The 22,442-nt window shown below is 39.6% G+C and overlaps 1 protein-coding gene across 3 annotated transcripts in view; it reads left to right on the top strand.

Moving 5' to 3' along the window:
- The first annotated feature begins 940 nt into the window (after window positions 1-940).
- si:zfos-2326c3.2 (misshapen-like kinase 1) overlaps window positions 941-22,442 on the top strand; it is a 90,954-nt gene continuing 69,452 nt past the window's right edge. For all 3 annotated transcript variants that reach the window (XM_017423137.3, XM_017423140.3, XM_017423138.3), the window contains exons 1-5: window positions 941-1,144; window positions 1,908-1,973; window positions 17,444-17,500; window positions 21,388-21,513; window positions 21,654-21,764. In XM_017423137.3, coding sequence (XP_017278626.1) covers window positions 1,088-1,144; window positions 1,908-1,973; window positions 17,444-17,500; window positions 21,388-21,513; window positions 21,654-21,764 — 417 coding nt within the window. In that variant the 5' untranslated portion in view covers window positions 941-1,087. The remainder of the gene's footprint in view (window positions 1,145-1,907; window positions 1,974-17,443; window positions 17,501-21,387; window positions 21,514-21,653; window positions 21,765-22,442) is intronic.

Consider the following 22,442-nt stretch of genomic DNA (forward strand, 5'->3'; position numbering starts at 1 on the left):
GATGTGCTTCCCCTCTTCATGTGGTTGTTTGCTCTCCAAAATCAAGGAACAATCTTCTTGCCTTCCTCCAATAAAGAAGAGATCCTTTCTGTAGTTTGTGTCATTCTGATTGGGGATGAAACCCACCTCTTTTTACAAAGTGTAATGTTCAGCGGATTTTACAAACATATTCCAGTCACAAAAAGTAACCGTATCAAAACTACAAACATAAATTAGCTTCTGATTCCACTGTAAGATAAAACCAAATGAAGCTGTTCAGTCTTGATTTCTTGTGGAAGGAAACGCTGACGATTAGTCTTAAGAGAAAAATGCCCTGCCTGTTTTTCTTTAAAACTCGAAAACAACTCAAATATCTCACTGCGGGTATTTCTAGGCGTGTGTTGGCAGCAGAGTCACATTCATTGGACAAAACTTCAGTAATCAAATAATTAAAAAATGAACATTTTATAGCTATTGTTCTATCTTGGTTTGATATTCTCAGGGCATATTGTAAAAACTCAGGATTCCTTTCTCTTTATAAAGGTGACTAATACCATCTGTTTTAGTTTATTTATGAACGGTCTGTCTTTAGATAAAGCAAGGATACTGACCAACCCATTTTCAGACATTTGTCAGACAATACTGAACCCCTGAGTGAAAACTTAACTTTTCAGGCTTCTGGTCTGCGCTCCTGCGGAGAATGATCACTTTCTGGCAGACCAACACCGGAAACAACAAGAGCCGAAATGATAATTTAAAATTAATTTTATCAGTTACATTTGAACCAGACATGGGGCTTAAAATATATGAATGATACTGTTTAAATAGTGTTACCTTACTAAACGTGATGTTTCTTTTGGACAGTTTTAAAAAATTCTAGTCTTATGAGGGGGAAAAAAAATTGAACTCAGTTTACGACTTTTATTCTGAAAGGTCCCTCCGGAAGCAGTGCGTCTGTAGCCCGTTAGCTTGGCGTGTGTAGCTAAACTTCGGAATGAACCTCGGGAGAGGAAAAAAGCCGTTAGTTTTGCACCGTTAGAAGCGCGAGCCCGGCCGTCCATGTCTTGTAAACGAGCACCGACCCGCTGACAACATTCCTGTGACAGCAATGTCGAGAGAAAACACCACCCGGAGTTTGGACAGCATAGACCTCGCTGCTCTAAGAGTGAGTCAAATTCGGTTCCTTTTTAATGTAATGTGTGAGCAAACGCTGAAGGATGTGGCGAGTGTTGCTTCAAACATAACTGTAGTTTCAAACAACGAAGTTAAAGTGAGCTGTCGAATTGGGATATAGCCTAATTCTCGGCACTGACTGTTATGGACTATAATATTAATAATAAAAAAAAACTTAAGCGTGCGTGAGCCCGGTGTACATTATGTGCTTGTGGACATTGTGCTCCGTGTCTGCCCTCTGTGTCCTGTCTGGGCTGAGTTGACGAGCTCCGGTGTTTACACAGGATTCTCCTTTCGTGGGACTTGCTGAAAAGTTGGCGTGCAACAAGTGGTCCGCAGCGAGACTGTCCAGTAAAATGCACATTAAGTGCGTAAAAAACAAGAAACAACAACAGCTTTCAAAGCTGGCACTTTGTTTGGTTCAAACCTGCTATAGTTTGTTGACTTGCTGGGGTTAAAGTTCATTAGCTGGGAGCATTAGGGTTTATCCTGCTGGGCTCTGGAGTCATAAAATAAACCCAGTTTCTCAGATTTGTTTTATTTCCTCAGCCAAGATCCTTCTTATAACCTGACATTATTCCCCATTTCTGCCTCAGCTCTTGACTGAACATGTGAAGCCATTTTTTTATATTTTATTTATTTCTTTGCTTTTTGTGACTGTGCTGACATGCTTCTCACGCTGTGAGGACAAACTGACTCCCTGCTCAGAAATGTTTCTCCTATGTCCTCACCGTGTCACTTTGTTTTCTCGCCAGGATCCAGCAGGCATCTTTGAGCTGGTCGAGGTGGTCGGGAATGGAACCTACGGTCAGGTGTACAAGGTGAGTTGGACCCGCGTGGCTCTGTTTCCACCTGTCTCTCTCTGTGTGGCACTTTGGTGTGACGCAGCAGCACAACACAAACCCCATGGTAGACGACACTCTGTAGGCTCGTTGCTTTATCGTACAACTTTTGCTTGCGTAAGTTACGCAGCGACGCTCTGGCAGCCGATTACGCTGGTGCGTTTCAGTATCTGCCACGTTATTTCAGGTAATAACTCACTGTAGCTACTTCCAGTTAATGAGGACGAAAAAGAAGCAATTTAGGTTTACGCGAATATCCTGTCGCTCTTACAAACAGAACACACACACACACATACACGGGCGTGAGAACATCTATAGCATCTTTAAAAGGCCCTGGGTGGGGCTCACTTCCTTATCACTGTGTATGTTTATGTGAGTGGTTTGTGGTTGAAGAAGGTGTTTCATCTTATTTGGGCTTGTGCAGCTGGTCGTGCCCTCTTGCAGCTTTGCCGATCAAGCAAACATTACGAGCTCTGGGTGAACTTGCTTCACGTTTGGGAGCCGAGGTCCTCTCGGGTTCACGGGGATTGTGCAACAGACCCAAAGCCTTTTATTGAGCGTTGATTTTTGATTCAGTTCAGCGCAGTTGATTTTATTTATAGAGCCTAAATACACAACAGAAGAAGTCATCTCAGGGCACTAAACAAAAGAAAAAGGAAAAAAAACAAAACAATTCCAAGTCATACATTCAGAACAGATTCAGATTCAAATGAGGGTTTCCACAGGACATTAAAAAAGCATTAAATGAATTTAGCAAAAATAAGGCCTTAAATTGTATTAAAAAGCATTCAGTTTAATTTTTTATGGCATTAAAAGAAATGTTTCATTAGTTTTCAAGAAAAGTAATTGAGATGCACAATTTCAGCTGCTCGTTTTGGATAATATAAAATTATAAAGTATAAACTGCCTTATATGTACATCAATGTAAACATGCAGCACTGTTTGCATTTCTGTTGTAACTGCTTCTGGCCAGTCAGCACACAAAAAGCAACAGCTGATATACTAAATCACTTTACTAAATTTTTTGGTAAGCACACACAAATATATACATATTGCATTCATTGTCGATAGCATTCAACATTTCAAAATAAATGAATTGTCCTAAAAAGCATTACTTTTGACTGGCTGATTTCTGTGGAAACCCTTCAAATCCAATGACAGTTTTCTCAGTTTATTCAGTTCATCCTTATTAGAATGCAATACGTTCACATGACATACATAACGAAATGCCAATTAGTAAAAGTTATCTGTCTAAGGAAGCCAACAGATTGTGTTGAATCTTTATTTTGCCACAACCCCACCCCCAACCCATCCTGAGCAGCATGGTGGTGAAAAGGGTTCACACTCTTTTAAACAGGAAGAAACCTCCAGCAGAACCAGGATGGGCAGCCATCTGCCGCTGCTGGCTGGAGTTAGAGAGGACAGGAAGGAGAAAGAGAAACACAGAAGGATTGGTCCAGGTGTGGTTTCTATGGGGGGAAAAAACAAAGAAAGTTACAGGTTAATGACAACAATAATTACATTTATAAATGTGGAGAGTAGAGCGAGTAAAGACAGCAGCAGAGTGAGGAAATGTGGTCAGTTTGTCCTCCAGCAGCTGTAGTCTATAGCAGCAAAACTAAGGGATAGGTCAGGAAACCCAAACCAGCTCTAACTAAAAGATTTATCACAAAGGAAAGTCTTAAACCTAGTCTTAAAGTATACAGGGTGTCAGCTTCACAGACAGAAATTGGAAGTTGGTTTGTTGAGAGAAGAGCCTGATCACTGAAAGCTCTGCCTCCCATTAAATAAATGAAAAATGAAATAAAAATAGCATAAGAGCGATGGCTCAGTTAATGGAGGCTTGGTCAGATGTGAGCTGGTCGGTGTGTGAAGACGTGTCAGACTGTAGGTGGGCATGTGCCTCGATTGCCACTCGATTTCCTGAAAGAGGAAATGTGGCAAGACATGTTCGGGACAGTGAGACGCATCTATTCATGCTGGTAGAAATGACAAAATTTCAATACACAAGTCACAGTCTTTCCCAGAACTAAGAGAAACCACCAAAAATGGCCAAACGATGAGCTTTTTATTTTCAGGCCGACTTGTAGCAGCATTCTTCTAATGATCTAAGGACATATATTTGCACGTTATATTTGGGTCGCCCTCACACAACCTGTGTGTGCTTGTGTGTTTGTTTGCTTGAGTGAGTTCCATCGTAGGAAACCAGGACAGGAATAGGGTCTGTAGAACAATAACTGATGTGCTCACATACACACGCAGCTCGTCACAAAAACACATTACTGCCGACTGACGCTGAGCGCAGGAGATGCTGACAAAGCATCTGGGATTTTCCTCTGTTTATTTATGTTTTATTCTAGCAGGCTTTAAATGTGAAAGTTAACCAGGAAACCCAGCAACACTGATCGGGACTTTAAACCACTTCACTGCTTATACCAAACATATTACAAGAGGACTTAAAAAGCCACTTTGATTACTTTAAATGAAATTTTGTGTAAACAAACAGATTGTAATTATTCTTTATTGGTCAGCTCATTTACTAGTTCTATTTGTGCAGAGATCACTGACAAGTTCTCTTCTCTTTTTTTATACACATTTTTTTAGCTATTTCTGGATGAGGAACCAAAAATACATAAACTTTTTTTCCAAGAAGATGGATATTTTTGCCTATTATGTACACAAAAGCAGTAGTTGGCTGATCCTTTTTCTCTGCTCGTCATCTTTTATTAGGAATTTGTTACAAAGACAGATTTTTTTTTCTTTTGGTCAGTTTAAATACATTACCATAAAAGTGTCAAATATAGAACTTCGGCTTTTGCAGCAACAAGTTATAGAGCACTTTTTTCCGTTTAACAATCCAAATGCTTTATGATACATTCACAACCAACAAAATCAATCGGGGAAAATGTGGCGTTCATTGTCTTAACCGAAAAATGGAGAAGTTGGGATCAAATCATCAGACGTCTGACTGGCAGATGACTCCTCTTCCTTTTGAGCCACAACCCACATTGATCTACAGCTAGTTGAAAAGCAGGACCTTAAGCTGAATTGAAAGGTGTTTTGAAGCCAACATCAGTTGAAAAAGAAAGATAAAATATGCTTATTGTAAAATTTAAAATTTATATATACCGGTGTATATATAAATACAGGGTTTCCCCCAGAAAAGAGGCTAAGCCTGGTGGTTTTTGTGGCACAGGCTGCATGTTGGATCACTACATGTAACAACAAAACAAAGCATATCTAATACTGAATTTAATAGCATAATTTTACTGTTAAACAAGAATAAATTAGCACGCCTCATATTAATATTTTCACTAAGTTCTAAACACACTTACCATATTCGGTCTTGTAAAGCCACCCGCTGAATTTCCCTTTTTGGTTAAACCCGCTCGTTTGATGTTTATTGCTGTGGCTCCGACAACATGCTAATTTCAGCTGTAGCTGAAAGTGGCTCGGCCTTGGCTCTTTAGAGTCCCGTGGGGCTGCGCGAATGGTGTGTGGACCTGAGCGTGTGGTGGAGGCGTTTATACTTGGCGCTTTTGTCGGTGGAGTATTCTCTGAAAAGACAGGGGGCAGTAAGCTAGGTAACCAGTGGAAATACGGTAAAAAAAAAAGAGAGAGTACATTTTCTGGCTGTGATACAGAGAGACTGTTTAAACTTAAAACATTCAGTTTGACTTTCATTGATTTATTTTGCTTTATTTGTGATTCGCCCATCATAGGACTAATATTTCTATTAACACTTCCTTTTTATTGGCTGCAGCAGTAATCTCCTTCCGTGAGTTTTGAACTGTTTGATTATCTTTGTGGTCTCTCACAGAGGGATCATATAAATGCTGATACAGGCGAACCAGCTCCGCTAGAGCAGCAAAATCATCCATTTTGAAAAGAGCGTGGCGTGCGCGATCCGCGCAAAGTTGCGCGTCAAGTTGATGCGGGTGGGAAAAAAACGTGTTTTTAGAAATGACGTATTTTACAATAAACAAGCGGAGCTTATCCTGGCAGCAGGGTAGGGATAGCCTGGTGGCCCAACAGGCTTATAATACACTGGGGGAAACCCTGTATGTGTGTGTGTATTTATATATATATATATATATATATATATATATATATGGACAGATTTTTGGCTGGCCAGGGAACAGTGCACGTCATGAACCCAGGACGGAACTCTGCCCAACAAATCACCCACTTTGGAAATTATTGACTTAAACGCTAACAACAAGTTATTTAAGTTTTCGGTCAGAAAAACGGGTCCCTGAAATGTGTGGATGTGTTTGACCTTTAAGAAATTGAAATAAAATGGTCATATACAAGGACAAGACTTACTATGAGTAAAAATGAAGCCAGGGTTCAATTAAGACCTTACGAAGACCATGTTTGAAGACAGTAATACAACATAACACAGTAATTTTGTAACCATCCATGAAGACATTATTAAACCCAGACATCGCTCCTCCCAGTAACTCGTTTCAATGTGGAGGGGCGGCGGCTCTACTCTGAGCTGCCCCGGGTGATGGAGCTCCTCACCTTACCTCTAAGGCTGAATTCGGCCACCCCTACAGAGGAAGCTCATTTCAGTTACTTGAACACAGCATCTTGGTTTTTAGTTTGTTTGTTTGTTTGTTATTTTGGTCATGATCCATAACTCCTAACTTAATACAGACAGACCAATAAACCAAAAACTTTATCTCTGAGTTTAGCAACACCCTGATTACTGCAGATGAGGTCTCATTCATCAATCCATGCCCATCCTGCCATCTGTCAGACAAGACACAGAGATACTTGAACTCCTCTGCTTGTGGCCGTGAGTCAACCCCAACGTGGAAGGAGCATTCCACCTTTTTCCGGTTTTGAACCATGGCGTCAGACTCAGAGGAGCTGCCTCTCATCCCGGCTGCTTCACACTCAGCTGCGAACCGCCCCAGCGCGCGCTGAACTAACAGCAGAGAAGAGTCCCTGGGGTTCCCGAGCGCTCTCTCTCTCCTCCCCAGCTGCGAGCTGAGATCTTGTCCCTGAACTCAGCAAACAGGGTCGGAGACAAGGGACAGCCCTGTCGGAGTCCAACTGGCAAAAGGAATGAGCTCGACTTTGTGCCAAGAAATCAAGATTGTCAGTGCTGTGTATCATATCCTTCTGTTTTATTTCTGCTCCTATTGTTTGAAGGCTGATAAAACGCAACAGTAGAAAGGCCACATAAGTATTGTCGGTAAAATAAATATTCAAACCACTGATGTAGCTGTCCAGAAATGACTACAGATCTTAAACTAAATAAGTTGAAGTAGGTTGAGTTCAGATTAAACAAAATGCCCCACGTTACATTTCAAACTTTAGCCAACAACTTTAAGACAGGCTGGTTATAGAGTTGGCAGAAACAGCTGAAAGCGTGTAACATCTCCACATCACTAATCTTGGATATTTGTTGCGTGACAAGTGTCAGGATAATTTATGTTAAAAAAAAACACTGGTCTAGTCCCTGTTAAAAGACAATAAAGGCAGGAAGTCTGAAGTTTAAGAAGCAGAGGAGAGAAGTGAAGCAGGACTACTGTATGACATGACTGTACTGTATGGGTGGGAATCAAAGGCATCTCACAATTCCATTCGGCTACAAATCAGAGGGCTGTGATGTGTTTCTAAAATGATTATCATGATGATAATCAACAAAATTCCGAGCACAGAAACTCTGACCTAAAAGACGTGACGTTTTTTCAAACAAGATTTTGGGAACTAAATAAACAAAAGGATTCAAAATGCTGTTTTTTTTTTCTTCTTAGTCTTCTTCTTTATCCTCTTCCTGGTGGAAATGTGCACATAACTTGCATATAGCGTATAGCTGTCCCTTTACTTCATAGACGTTGAAGTACCTCCAAACACTGGCTTTGAATGCTGAAGGGGCAGCCATTTTGAATTGTGGCTCTTTTGTGTGCACGCTGTAAACGATCCGGGCACTTCAGAGTCCTGCCTTTTGCGTTCCTCAACATGACATTATTAACATTAAAAAATGATTGATTTTTAAAAAAAATTTTAAAAATATTTTTACATTTTTAAATCGATTCAAAATTGTTCATATCTGCATCACAATGCATAGAGAACTAGATTACGACCTGCACCTCTAATGGTTATATGAACAGATAAGGGGGAATTGATTAAACATTTACTGTAAATCAGTAATTATCCGGGGGGAGGGGGTGTTTTACCGTCCAACTGAAGTTATGTTGCCAGTTTATGCTGCTATAACACCATGCCCTAAAGTTGACCAATTTAAGGAGGGGGTTCTTGTGACTCATCTCGCACAGCATTGTGAGAACATTCATTTCCTCATTTCCTCTTGTTAATTTTCAGTCAATCATGCACCGGGCACAGAAAGTGTGCACCGTTAAATTTCTTTTCTTTTTCCTAATTTTTATGAAAAACTCCTCAGTTTTGTGATAGACACCATTTTAAAGAGACTCATTGCAAAAAGGGACTAACGCTATCAAGCTGTTTTATTCAAACGTCTCCCCCTTAAAACTCCAAAGCTCCTCAATGCACTTGCTTTTATGTGAGAATTGGTGACTTTTTTTGTTGTTCAAATATACAGTGTGCGGTTGAATGGAGGTTGGGACAGAGAAGAGTTGATTTGAAAAGCTTGGGGCTTTTGCGTTGCGTAAAAGTTCTTAGCATGACTCATTTCAAATGTAGAGATGATCTAAGCAGATGTGGTTAATTTTCTGTTTCCTTTTTTTTACGCTTGACCAGTCTGTGACATCACTCCACCCATGTAGTTTTTGGCGTAGAAGACAGCAGAGAACTGGTCGCAGTAAGACAAAAAGTGAAACTTGAAATGCACTCAGTTACTTGAATTTTTTAAAATCGTTCTACTACAGAGACACAAAAGTCATTTTCACAAATGCGTTCAACACATTATCACAAACAATTTAAAGCCTAAACTCTACGGAATAAACTGTAAGCTACTCTCAACGCTGTCATATTTTGACATGTATGTTGACGTATTTTGAAATTATTTTCATATCAGTCAAACGTGAAAGATGTATTTTGTAAAACATTAGGTCTTTTGACATAAATGGCACATGTGGAACATTCATAATTTATATTGCACATTTATTTGGTTGAAGGGTTGGAAAGATTACAGCGTACTACAGTGTAAGCATGCTGTGAGCTATGATGTCGTGGAGTAACCGTCTTGTCGACGGTTTGTTTGTTAGTGTGCTGTTTTGTTCTCATGTCTGACATTGCGGCAACATATTCGTAGTGTTCACCAGCATCTTCTTGTTACTATTTTTCCACGAGCCTGTGGTAAGGGCCCAGTGTCAGTCTTTTGTTAGGATCAAGCCAACGGCCTAACCCACCTTCATCTCTAGGTCTTCTTCTTCTTGCTAGCTGCTCTCTGTTGCTCTACTGTGGCAGATCACATGTTTGTGGATACAGCAAAAAGTAGAAAATGTTGGTCTTATATCGTTACACATCATGTGACCAGACACAGTATACAACCAGTTCTGAAAAAATGCCGTATAGATGTAACCCTGTCCATGTGAAATGGCACTTCACTACTTCCGAAGGCTCTGTATTGTGTTTTTTAAGGTTGTTGTTGAGGCAAGAGTCAGACACATAGTGGTTAATATCGTGTTTGGGACCGTGGAGTTTATTCGGCGCACTTGCCAGCGGCTTTACCTTGTGAACCATAAGCAAACACTGGCCGGTAACATTACTCAAATTAAAGCAGTTTTCCAAATACAATATATATATATATATATATATATATATATAAAATATGAAGAGTCTGATATGTTATATGCTGTTGATGAGGTTATTTATGTTATGATTGAACCTTTGCATGCTTTGTCATCTCGTACAGTAAAACCAAGACTATGTCCTTCAGTATCAATGACGAAATAAAGAACCAGGACAGTTTAGTCCTGCTTTCGTTGGTGACACAAGCTTAGCTCCTGTTCACTCATTGGTCGTGGGTGTGGCCAGATGCAAGCATAAAGAGCGAAGGTAGGAATATAAACAACAGCGTTAGCTTACCCTGCAACGTTTATGCCGTCTGTCCCCCAGCTGAAGGCGCTGTAAAGGCTGAAATCTCCGGTGGATAACAGCTGTCCTACTCCGCGCAAAAATCGCGGCATCCAGAGCATTTCTTCCACTGCGCCTCTCTTCCTGAAGTCTCAATTCCCCATAAGTTTAGAAAACAGCAACAACACAGGGCCAACTTTGGCCAACTCTTCTGTTGTCTCCACAAATGGCGCCAAGTTTCGGTAGCGCACAAAGTAGAGAGTATCCTGGACTTTTTCATAAGATTTCATAAGAGGGTTGACACACTGATCGTAGACCGTCAGCTTTGTTTCTTCTGTCCCTTCAGGTCCCTACAGTCAAAAACCCTATTTCTTAACCTTCCTGTCACACATGAAACAGCATGAACTTGTACGGTTATTTCATCATCTAACTTGCAGTCCTTGGTGACATAACTACCTAGATATTTGAAGTGCGTTTTAGAATTTACATTATATAGCTGTTAATTAGGAACAGGTGTTTTTTAGTACAGCTACCACACTTTCTCATGGGAACAAAACATAAGTATAAGTGTGTATTATGTGCAGTGGTAATCACATGCTAGCTGCATTCCTTCTGTAGGGTTTTGGCCTCAGGACAAAGAGATCTAGCCCTGATAAAAATAAGCCTTCTTTAGATTTAAAAATCAAAGAATCGTTTTGTAACGATGTATGTTTGGTACATTTTTCACACAGTTCTTCCTCACAATGTACACATCATCATCACACAGACACACTGAGACAAAAGGGCGTTTCCCGGTTTGCAAAAAAGGAACTTCCCTTCCCTGCAAGGCACAGTTAGAGTCAGCTGTGTGTGTGTGCGTGTTACTGATGCAGCACAACTTTTTCCTCAGTTATGCTGTCCTTAGAGTGTTTAAAAACTAAAGTGGTATTATGTCTCTATCATTACAGTTACTGTGACTGAAAGAAACTCGTTAAATCATCTGTGGGTGTTTGTCATAAGCACGCCTGGTGTGATGATCCCAATCATGTGAACGAGGTTTATCAAAACATATCTGTGACAGTTCTTTTCAGAGAACAGTTTTAATACGCTGTGAAAGGTCAGGGTAACGTATATTCACTCAACAGTTTCACTTCAGCCTCTCTCCAAACGTCATCAACACCATCTTGAAACCGTAGAACAGCTGGCTTTAATACCATTCCCAGAATGAATCACTTATGCTTCCTCTTTTTAGTTTCAGTACCATTGCTTCTTTTTCTGTTTTCCACACATCGTCTTCCTAATCCTACACATGCTTAAATGTGCTAACAAAAATGCAAAAACAAGCTCTGTTTTTTAAACTGCAACTCATCAGTTTCTTCAGAAACTGCTTGACTCTTTGTGTTCCTGCACAAGGTAGCTCCCTTTGTCTACACATCACTTCCTTTTTCAAAGACTGGATGGATTAGCACTGCAGAGCACTGTTAGTCACACTGTTGCACACGATTTTGAGTTCGTAAATCTCTTATTCCGAAGCGGACGTCTTTGTTTCCAAGCTAAGCAGCAGTGGGTCTGAGCTGACACACGGGGAGACAAGAGTCTGGAGAGGCGGTGTTTGTGTTTGTTAGAAGTGAGCAGAGAGTGGGAGACAGAAAACAGGAGAAAAATGGAGAGGAAAGAGCGAGAGGAAAGTGATAGGGGCACAGGAAGGAAGGCAGAGGTGAAAGGCAGACAGACAGAGAGGAGAAGAGGAAGGAAGAGGCAGAGAGAGGCTGATGAAAACTAACCAGAGCAGAGGAAAGGCTGCAACCCCCCCTTCCCCATGAGGGTTTGGGCTATGGTTTGTGTGGCAAAGCAGTGAAAATATGGGGAAGTTCTGTAGAAGTAACTAACCTCTTTAGTGTGCTTTTAAATACCAAAACTCTCATTAAAAACACAGCAGTGATTCTGTATTTCAGTACGTCTGCTGGAAGGAAAAAAAAAAGAAATGATGAAAATAGCATGAATACAGCCAAAGCTTTCGCCTGAGCTGGTAACACTGGTCTTTTCCAGTTTAAGCATTTCTTCTTTTCATGTTTTCACTCCAAGTCCTGTGCCAAAAGGCTGGCTGGCTGCAGGATCTTTCAACCACCATGCTGAGTAATTTTGTGCACTTGACCTTAAAACATTGGCAGCTGAAACTGGACTTTTTTTGAGCTAATCAGAAGTTTACATATACTCATCATGAGCATGAATGACATACTATTTTAGGCTTTTAAGGACTTTTTTTGTACTGTTCTTTTTTCCAGGGTGGAACAATATTTAAGAAGCCCCAAATTAATCTGACATTCAAGCCCATGATGAGTGGATACAAACCGTTGACTGCAACTGCACATGTTGAAACACAGATAGTCTTGACAGCACTAGAACAGAAAATGATGTATACAACTAATAAACTGAATCCAAAAAAAGGTTTAAAACAAAAACAACTGGACTGAATTGAGAAAGCTCTTTGGATGAGAAGTGAAACATCTTCAGCTACAGATATAAAGTCAAGTTGTTTTTGTTTTTAACCCTTTTTTTGGAATTATCGTGTCCTGGATGACACCAGTAAACTATTAAACTGAGTTTATACACAGAAGGTTTAAAACAAATAATAGCCTAAAAGTTGTGCATACTGTAGCTCCTTCAATTAGCTAATGGTTAGTCTGAGTGGTTTTCAGGCCTGTCTCGAACACACCTGAATTGTGTTGAGGGTGTCTCCAACCCATCTCAAATATGCCTTAATTAGGTTGGGGGCTCTGGCTCGTTTCGAGCCCACCTGAATTGGGTTGTGGGCGTCTCCAACCCGTCTTGAACACTACTTAATTGTGTAGAGGGTGTCTTAACCCATCTCAAACACACCTGGTTGGTGTTGTGGATTTGTATGAGAACACTGGGGCTGTCTTTTGACACCCGAACACAACCGCATCTATGACAGAAAACATCCAAAACAAATGTTCAGGTCTAAAACTTTACTCTGATCCTAATAATTATAATAATTTAGTTTTGACTGTAAAACTAATAGAAGCTGCAATTTATATCGTAAAAGGGAAGATCTTTTTTTTTCTTAACCACAACTGAACTGGTCATTAACTGGCTGCCTCCTGGCATTCTCATACAACATAATCTCAGGAACCATTTTGGCTCAGTATTTCACACTGGTGAACAAACAGACATCACTTTAATGTTCCAAAAATGGGTTCTCAAAATCGAATCTGAACCACCAGCCTTAGTCTTCAAAAAAACATCTGAAGCTCTGTTTTATGGTGATAAATTTCCCCACTTCAAAGGTCTAAAAGTTAAATCTGTCAGAGGTGGGGGCAGGAACAGGCAAGGGCACAGGCTAGCATCTGTTTATTACCACCATTCTCACTTTCACTCCAGAGAGGAGCGTTATTAACTCAAGCAGTCTTCTCAAAACACAAAGTGCATGAAGTGGGTAAGAGACTGGTTTGGGATTAATACAAAGAGACAGACAAGTGTGAGGCAGACAGATTTACATGAAGAGGTGAGACAGAGCAGTTGAGACTGGCAGACAGCGACAGCAAAAGTGTTTTTTTCTAATTGTGTTATTACTGATTCAGCAGTCACACGATTGTTTTCCTGTTTTTTATTTGTCCCTGTTTTGCAATCAAACTACTTATGCATACTTTGAGTTGGTACAACTATGAATTTATCAAAACATGCGGCTCCATTGGGAAAAGTGTGCTGAATTATTTAACTTTACAAAAACATCCCCCATAGAAATGCATTGGGATCTCTTCAAGTCCTTCAAAAACACTGTTTCTCTGAAATCTACTTCAGCATATTTGCTCTAATTTTGTCTTCTTAATCTCCTTTTAACTTGTTGCTTAACTTGTCCTTTTAACTTGTCTTGCTAATTTTGACTTTTAGCTGCTGTTTTGCTGATTTTAGCATTTGTTCTGCATTACCTTTAGTTAACAATTCACCCTTCAACATATTTCCTCAAAATCATTCAGCACTCAGCATTCACACTGCATTTTTTGCTGAAAAAAGCAGTATCTCTAGTATTCTGTGTTTTATGCTTAGCAAAAGTCTCATATATCATAAGTGAATGTATTAAAGTAAGCCATTTATTGTCAGTCTTTGGCCTTTTTGGTTATTTTGAAATGTTGTTTGTGTGAAAGTAAAAGAAGTGGTAATTGTATCTTAATTTATTAGTGTATGGTTCTGATTCTTATCTCAGTGTGCGTGCATGACTGCATGTGTGATTTACTGGACCTCAGAGTCAGAGAGTTCAGAGCTTTCTCCAATTAATTCTGATGGAGAGCAGTGAGCCATTTTATAGTGTGTGTGTGTGTGTGTGTGTGTGTGTCAGCCCTGCATATCATTAATAAGTAGCTCAGCTGAAAGCAGAGCACTTAAAGTTAGCTGTGATGGCAGCGAGCAGACACCACTGAGTCTGACGGGACAGGAAGGACATTTCCTTATTTATTGCAGCGTGGCCAGCGGCTCCTGCACACCACCTTTCTTTATAATTATGGAGACGGTGTCCTCTGCCTGGGGACAGAATCAAGGCAACAGTGGGGTGGGTTCAGCGGGCCGCGGTGTAGTTAATCTCACATTCGCAACAAAAAAGTGATGGATATGAGAAGAAGTTCTGCGGCTGCTTGTTCAGCAACAAGTACAATTACTTTAAAGCCCTAGTGTCACAGCTTATCTGTAGCCTTTCCCTGGAGATGGTTGAATGTATAATCATTTAGGTCTAACCTCAGCCAAATCTTTGTATTGCAAATGCAGTTTCAAAGATACGGGAGCTACATTTTCTGCTTACCAAGATAAATGCATTGTAGATTGTCTTGTAGCAGGTTTTAACGAGGCCTCATGTTTCATGTTTAGTTTGATCCTATTGGGGTCAAAATAAGTCCAATGTCTTTTTAAAAACAAAGTTTAAAACAACCAGAGCTGAACAGATTGCTGCACAATACATTAAAGAGGGAACATAGAATCATGAGGTCCATTTTTGAACAAGCAAACTATTTTAAGCATATTGTTCACTTAATAGCTTTCTTTATTTTTATAGGAATTAATTAAAGAAAGATGCATCTGATACAATGAATATAGATTTCCTTTAGAAATGCTTTTAGGTTATTTTCTGACTGGATGCAGCGAACTGCTTGTACCAAGTCTCACATATGTGGAGTTACATTATCTGGACTGTTTATTCCGCCACGATGGACGGCACTTTGCTGTGTATGCTGTACAGCTACTGTACGTGTACTTAACACAGAATGAGTACACAATGAGGATATTCATTAAAGTCTAGGGTAAGACCATCACATTGTTCTGGAGACTGAGTTCCAGTGTTTGAGCTGCTGATGCGCTGTGGCTCACACCAAACCTCCAAACGTGGAACGCTGTCCAACGTCATCGAGCCCTCAAAGCAGGGCGCCAGGACGTCATACTTTAAGAAAAAGGTAGTCAGGGACACGCAGAAGGGCATTTGGTTGGTATCCAGGCCAAGGTTAGAGTCAGGCAGTGGAGTCAAGCACATCAACAAGGCAATCTGTTGTTATACAGGGGAAAAAGACATTTTCCAGTTTTAACAAGAATCACACAACATCACAATAAACAAAGAAAGCTAGCTGTACAACATGAAGAATAAAGACAGATAACATGAGCTGCATTTAAAGAGGGTGTCACCGTTTTTTTATGGGTTACAGATAAACTAACTAAATTTACTGCTAGTTTCTGGAAGGTAACTTCTCTAAGAATTGGTAAAGGAAGAAATATGACAAAAGAAAATATTCTTTCTTCTAATCTTCTTTTCGCTTTGTATGAACACAAAGTGTTTAATTATATTCAGATTTGTAGTTCACAAACATTTAAAAACATTTGGTTACTTTTTACTCATTATACAGAAACGTGAACCCAGAGGAGTACAAACTCAATATTATTTTTGAATATTTCAGCACTACATAATAATAATAGTAATAATAATAAAACTTAAAGGCAAAACTCACAGGCGGGATATGACTCTCGTCAAAAATAATCTATTATGACCCCCACACCAACAACGGTAGTACAGCTGGCAATATTTTTCGACACTGTTCTATTTTGGACCATCACCACTTCCTGTAGCAGACTCTTTTTTTATTCTTTCATTGGTGGTTCTCTTTCACTTGTTTAGGTGTTGGCAAACATTTGTGACGCTCAGAAATGTTATTGATACAACCTGTAGTTTTCACCCAGTGACTGTTTACCTGACGCTCAACTTCTACTCTGCGTTTCCGCCTGTGTGTTTTTAAGAGCGTTGCCTGGGAGTGGCAGGCAAAAGTAAGTCCCAAATGACTGTTGGGCTTGAGAGAAGAAAACTGATGGACTTTGAAAAGCAGTAGCTGCAATGGTACCTTTAAAAGAACATTTTAAAAACTTAATACTTAAAGTTTTTTCATGTTTGCCTTCAAGTTTGGCCATTGAAGTCAGAGAAATGTCCACATTATTGATTATTTAGTCTAATTTAGTATGGTAATACATTTATATTGTAGTTTTAAATAAGTAATACATCTGTAGTTTTTCTGCTAAATGGAACAAACTAACTGTGATGGCAAAGAACAACAAAATGTGCTGTGCAGTATAACCCTTGGAAACTCTTGCAGACATTTCTTATTTGGATATAATTAGTTTGGACACATTGGTTTCAACACACAGCTCTCAGTGGTCTTAAATGGTGAAATTATTTCTGTGTATCCTGTTTTGAAAGGGGGTTGAAAGGGTTTCTTAGTTTCAGCTCCAGAAAAAAAGAACAGGACAGAAAACAACTTGTCTTTAAAACAGAATAACTGTTCAACCATTCAGTCAAGTTTTCTTCTGTTTCTGTACTTGAGTATTGGCCAAATGCTTGACTCTTGTTGAACATGTCATACTCTCAGATCTGTTTCATGTACATGCTTAGAGTCTCGTCATACATCCTAGATTAAAGGTATATAAAGTCGGTTCTCTAGCAGCTTGTCAGCGTTGTGACTCATAACAAGGTTTTTACCTGACTGCCCTCTTACGGCTCTGATTCTCTTTGCTGACATGTTCCCTCCTTCGCTCTTTCTTTTCTCTCTCATCTTGCATCACGTCTTGTTCTTTCTGACTGTGCCTCTCAGGGGAAAATGAAATTAGGCAGACGTGGTCCTGTCCCCAAGTGTTGAGAATGATATCACAAGCCAAGTGTTCTCTAAGAAGATGGTGTAATGTGTGTGTGTGTGCGAGAGAGAATACATTTGATTTTTATGTCTGAAATTGGGTTGGATAGGTTTTTCTTTCATAATCTGGTTTTTCAAGGTGTGACAGCAATGAAACAGCTCGGCTTCTCTTTTTCTCGCCCATCCTTTAGAGTTTCTGCACTTCTGTTGCCTGGATTTTTTTGTGGAGGGATCATTCTTTTAAATTGGTTCTGACTTTAACTCCATATGTTATGTTTTTCCCAGGGTCGTCATGTCAAGACCGGTCAGCTGGCAGCTATCAAAGTCATGGAGGTTACGGAGGTAAATATGCACCGCTTTTAATTCAGCAGATTATCTTTGCATGCATATCTTTACTTTTCACTGTAGTTTTTTTTTTGTTGTTGTTCTTGTGAATAGTAGCAGTTCAGTGTACAGTCAGATTTGTATGCATTAGGACATCAAGACACACACACAATGCCTAACTAACAAGGAAAAAGGAAAAAAAAATGGTGGATCTTATCAGGTTGTAATTTAGGCTAAACTCAACCTCATATGAACAACAACATCACATTTTAAATTGTGTCAATGTTTAGTAGTTTAAACTCTAACCAAAAAAGCTGAACCAGGGGGTGAAACACTCAGTCCAACATTACTGCCTTCATAAAAACTGATCATCATCAGTGTTAGCCCCTCTTTGAACGCAGGGGTTTTCTGCTCTGTAACATACAGACATAACATAACCCAATGTAAAGGAGGGAAAGACATCAGCAATGACTTGAGAGAAGCAACTGTTGCTGGCTATCAATCTGTAAAGAGGTATAACACAATGTCCAAGCAATCTAGAGTTTATTGATCTACAGTGAAAACAATTATTTACTAATGGAAAACATTTAGGACATCTGCCAGTCTACCAAGGAGTGGGCGTGGGAATGATAAAGGCCTCAGTTAGCTGGTTAAGGTTTTTGACAGACAATTTAAAAGAAGACTGAACAACTCTGGCTCGTTTAAAGGAGAAAGCTTCTTCTTTCTAAAAAGAACGTGGCAGCATGACAGGTGAGTAGAGTTGCATTCGAATGAGCTACATGACTTTTGGAACAATGTCTATTGGACAGATGAGACCAAAGTAGCTCCACATTTGGAGACAACCAATCACAGCATATCAGCACATACGCCTCATATCAACTGTCCGCACGGTGGTGGACAACTGATGGTTTGGGCTTGTTTTGAAGCCACAGGACCTGGACACATTCCAGTCACTGAGTCGACTCTCATGAGTTATGAACTCCTCTGTAAACCAAAGGATTCTACAGTCAAATGTTAAACTATCTGTCTGACAAAGGATTGGACCAAACTGGGTCTTGATGCATCAGAACTATGATCCAAAACGCAGCAGCTAATCTACAACAGAATGACTGAAAAAGAAAAGAATCAAGGTGCTGCAATGGTCCACTCAAAGTCTAGAACCTCAACCTGATTGAAATGCTGTGGTGGGACCTTAAAAGGATAGTCTGTTCATATCTGAGGTGATGTTCTGTCAAATTGTTATGACAACTTGGTGCAACAAGTCTGGTAATGGTGGTGGAAGTGGAAAAAATATGTTTTGTTTCTGGTTTCTTGTTTTTAGGCATTTAAACTGTATGAACGATGTGACAAAAAAATATTTGGACATTGTGACTTTTTAACATCAGCGTAAACCGGTAACTAGCCCATGCGTAATTTAGAGCACGCACAAACATCCATAGGAAAGTCATGGTGGTTTACCATCATGGTGGCAGAGTATCGGGGCCTTGGGTGGTGAGTGGTGGCACTGTATCCATGACATCGGACATCTGGCGTGGTTCGGTACTTGAGAATTTGAAGCAAGACTTGCTACTCTGGCCTGACAAGACAACAAGGTGATAGAAACAACCTAGTGCAGAGGTGATACCCATAGTTGCATCCTGACAGTCGTTCCAGGACAGGCTAATAGATCATGGAGAAGATTCATAGCCTCTCCAGGGCACAAAAAAAGCAGAAAAACAAAACATTCGGCAAGTAGTACGAGCATAGCAGCATCATGCCTGCCTTCACACAGAAGAAGACTTTCCAAGTGCTGCAACCCAACCTCCTTCTGATTGGTCGTGGAGAGTGTAGTAAAGGGGGCCTTGCTGATAGAACACTAACTAGTACAAACTACACCATACAATAAAAAGATGAATTAATGCTGTTCTTGTCTTTTCGGCTGCTCGCTTCTGCAGGGATCACCACAGCGAGCCAAATCGCACAAAAGGTTTGGTAATTGTTTGACCAAATCTTGTGTTAGGAAGACGCAACCTGGGCTCAAACCACAGTCTCAGGATTGCAAAAAGATGAAAGAATAATGAATAAAACAATGAAATGATTAAGTTTAACAGAGTTTATTTAATGATGCATTCATTAAATTTGTGGGTTTTGTTTGGAAACTAAAATTTCTGTTGAAAAAGTCCTCTTTCAGGATGACAGTCCTCCATTCATGAGGCAGAAAAAGCTTAAAAATGGAAATAAACTGATTCAGATCTTGTGTTAAATAACAGCTGTACGGCATCCAGAGACACAAAGAGAAGGGAATCATATTGACACTAAATACTGAGAGAAAAAGGAGACAAACAAAGAATATAGACACAATCTAAACTTTAATGACTACATTAAGTCAGTCAGTTTGAAAGGCTGTTTAAAGAATATTTCTTCTCTTTTTCTTTTTCTGTTGCACTGCGATCTTCTTTTCAAGTTGCATTATTTCTAAAAACTACATAATATATGTTATTATTTGACAGACGTTTCTCTTTGAACAACTTTTCCCTAAAAACGGTTGAATTTCACATGTAAGTAATCAGAACTATGACTAGCAAAAAAAGGTGATCCCACATATCTATAAAGATGTTATGATTACCAATGAAGAACTTGTTGGGTTTACCATTTCAACCTAACCTAGCCTTTTTATCTGTGTACTTTACTCACCAAATCTGAGCATAAATACGTACTAATGCATCAATATTGTTGGACCTCTCAATTCGGAACGGCTCTTCTGTAGATGTCGCCAACATTGACCTATTTTCTGTCACTTCGGCTGTTTCTGTAGGTAAACAAAAACACGTTGTAGCTAGCAGCCCTTTATGAGTTTTGGTTCAGATTTTTTTATTTTAAGGACTCATTACACATCAATAAGAGAAATAAATGTGTGAATTTGACCAGTCTTCATGACATTGCAATGAATACTTTTTAAATGGTAAAAAAATAAGCCTTGTTTTTATTCATTTTGCCCACAGATGGACTTTTTAATGGCTGGGGCTTCGAAGCAAAAGATGTGAATAGATGTGCAACCAACTTCTTGTCAGTTTTTTAAATTTTAAGTGTTTAAAATAACTTTTTTCCCCACTCCTTTTAACATTATTTCTCTGGGCTATTTTGTGTAAGTCCCATTTCAATATAATCAAATTAAAAAAAAAATCCAGGTTGTGAGGTACGAAATGTACATTAATACATTAACCAACTTTGCTGCCGACTTTTCGGATTGATCAAGTAAAAATTTTAGACCAACAAAAGTCAAAACTGTCAGAGAAGTCTGAAGAACATACTGTATAGGACAGATGCACACAGTTGCTTACGGGAACTTTATTTGTATTTAGTTTGAACTAACCTTTAACCTCCAGGCATCATAAGCTTGTTAGAGTTTTTAGACATTTTTGTCTTTATGGTTCCTCTATTGGTGTTAGTCTCTCAGACAATCTCTGCAAATGTTTGCCCTCCCACGCTGACTCACACTCACGCACTCAGACAGCAGTCACAGGCACGAGGCTTACTTTTACAGGTGGAGGTGAAAGGTCACGCCCTCCTTTGTCATTTGCTCTTGTCTCTGTGGAGATTTATAGGCAGGCAGCAGTTTTCTTTTTTCCGTCTTTTCTGATGAACATTTACATCCAAATCCTCCAGCTCTAACATCTGTGACCTTTAAGTTTTTTGTTGACTTGCATTGTTACAATCGGATGCTTTATTCTAGACAGTATCAATTTGCAGTAAAACTTTCTTAAATCAAAGTTGTGTAGCAAAATGAAACATTTTTTAGTTATATTCCTACTTTTGAAGAAAATATGCGCATTCATTGTTATTCTCACAGGCAGTAGTGGTTGTTGTTTGTCATTTGTGATGAATGATTTTGTTGTGTGTGTGTGTGTGTGTGTGTTTGTGGTTAGGAAGAAGAGGAGGAGATCAAGCTGGAGATCAACATGCTGAGAAGTTATTCCCACCATCGAAACATTGCTACTTATTATGGTGCCTTTATTAAGAAAGGCCCTGCTGGACAGGACCACCAACTCTGGGTTTGTAAACTCAACTGCGTTAGTCACTGCTAATGAGTCAAACCTGGAAAATACCAGGTTTTTTTTTCAAAAACTGCTTCTGTTTTGTATCTGACCAGCAAGTGTGTGTCTTATGAACATGTGCTCGTTTGCTCCTGCAGTTAGTGATGGAGTACTGTGGAGCTGGTTCTGTGACAGACTTGGTGAAGAAGACTAAAGGAAGCTGTTTGAAAGAGGACTGGATTGCCTACATCTGCAGAGAGGTGCTCAGGGTAAGGTCAACATTCTGAAACACACAATGATCGCACACATCATGTAACCATAACTGCTGCTGATTCAGCCCTTTCACCTCTGTAAACAACCAGTCATTAAGTTAAACTTCCTATTTGCCTTCATTTAATCCTCCCGTGGCCTTCGGGTCAACAAGGGCTTCGCCTCCTCTCTTCAGTTACGAGGGCTTCAGGAGGGTTAAAGAGATCCAACAGAAGAGCACATCATCTCCTGAGTACATAAAAAACAACTGAAAATCAGTGAATATAGTGTCTAAATTAAAGCACATTTAATAACGAGGTAGTTAGTGGCTTAGACACATTAGTAAATAGATTTTAAAAATGTACAATACTGTAATAATAATAATAATAATATAATAATCATTTTATTTAAATAGCGCCTTTCAGGACACCCAAGGACACTTTACATCAATGAAGAAATAAAAAAATAAAAAAGCAGTGCAAAGAACAGGCATGAGTTAAAATATAAAATACATAAAACAAAGTTAGGAGGGGTAAGCTAGTCTGAAGAGATGAGTTTTAAGTTTAGTCCTGAACAGAGAAAGGGAGGTGGTGTTTCGTAGGTCAGGAGGTAGAGCGTTCCAGAGGTGGGGGGCAGAGCAGGAGAAGGCCCTGCTCCCCATGGTGGAGAGGCGGGCAACGGGTACATGTAGGTGTAGC

Source organism: Kryptolebias marmoratus, linkage group LG9 (genome assembly GCF_001649575.2).
Source record: "Kryptolebias marmoratus isolate JLee-2015 linkage group LG9, ASM164957v2, whole genome shotgun sequence".
Lineage (NCBI taxonomy): Eukaryota > Metazoa > Chordata > Actinopteri > Cyprinodontiformes > Rivulidae > Kryptolebias > Kryptolebias marmoratus.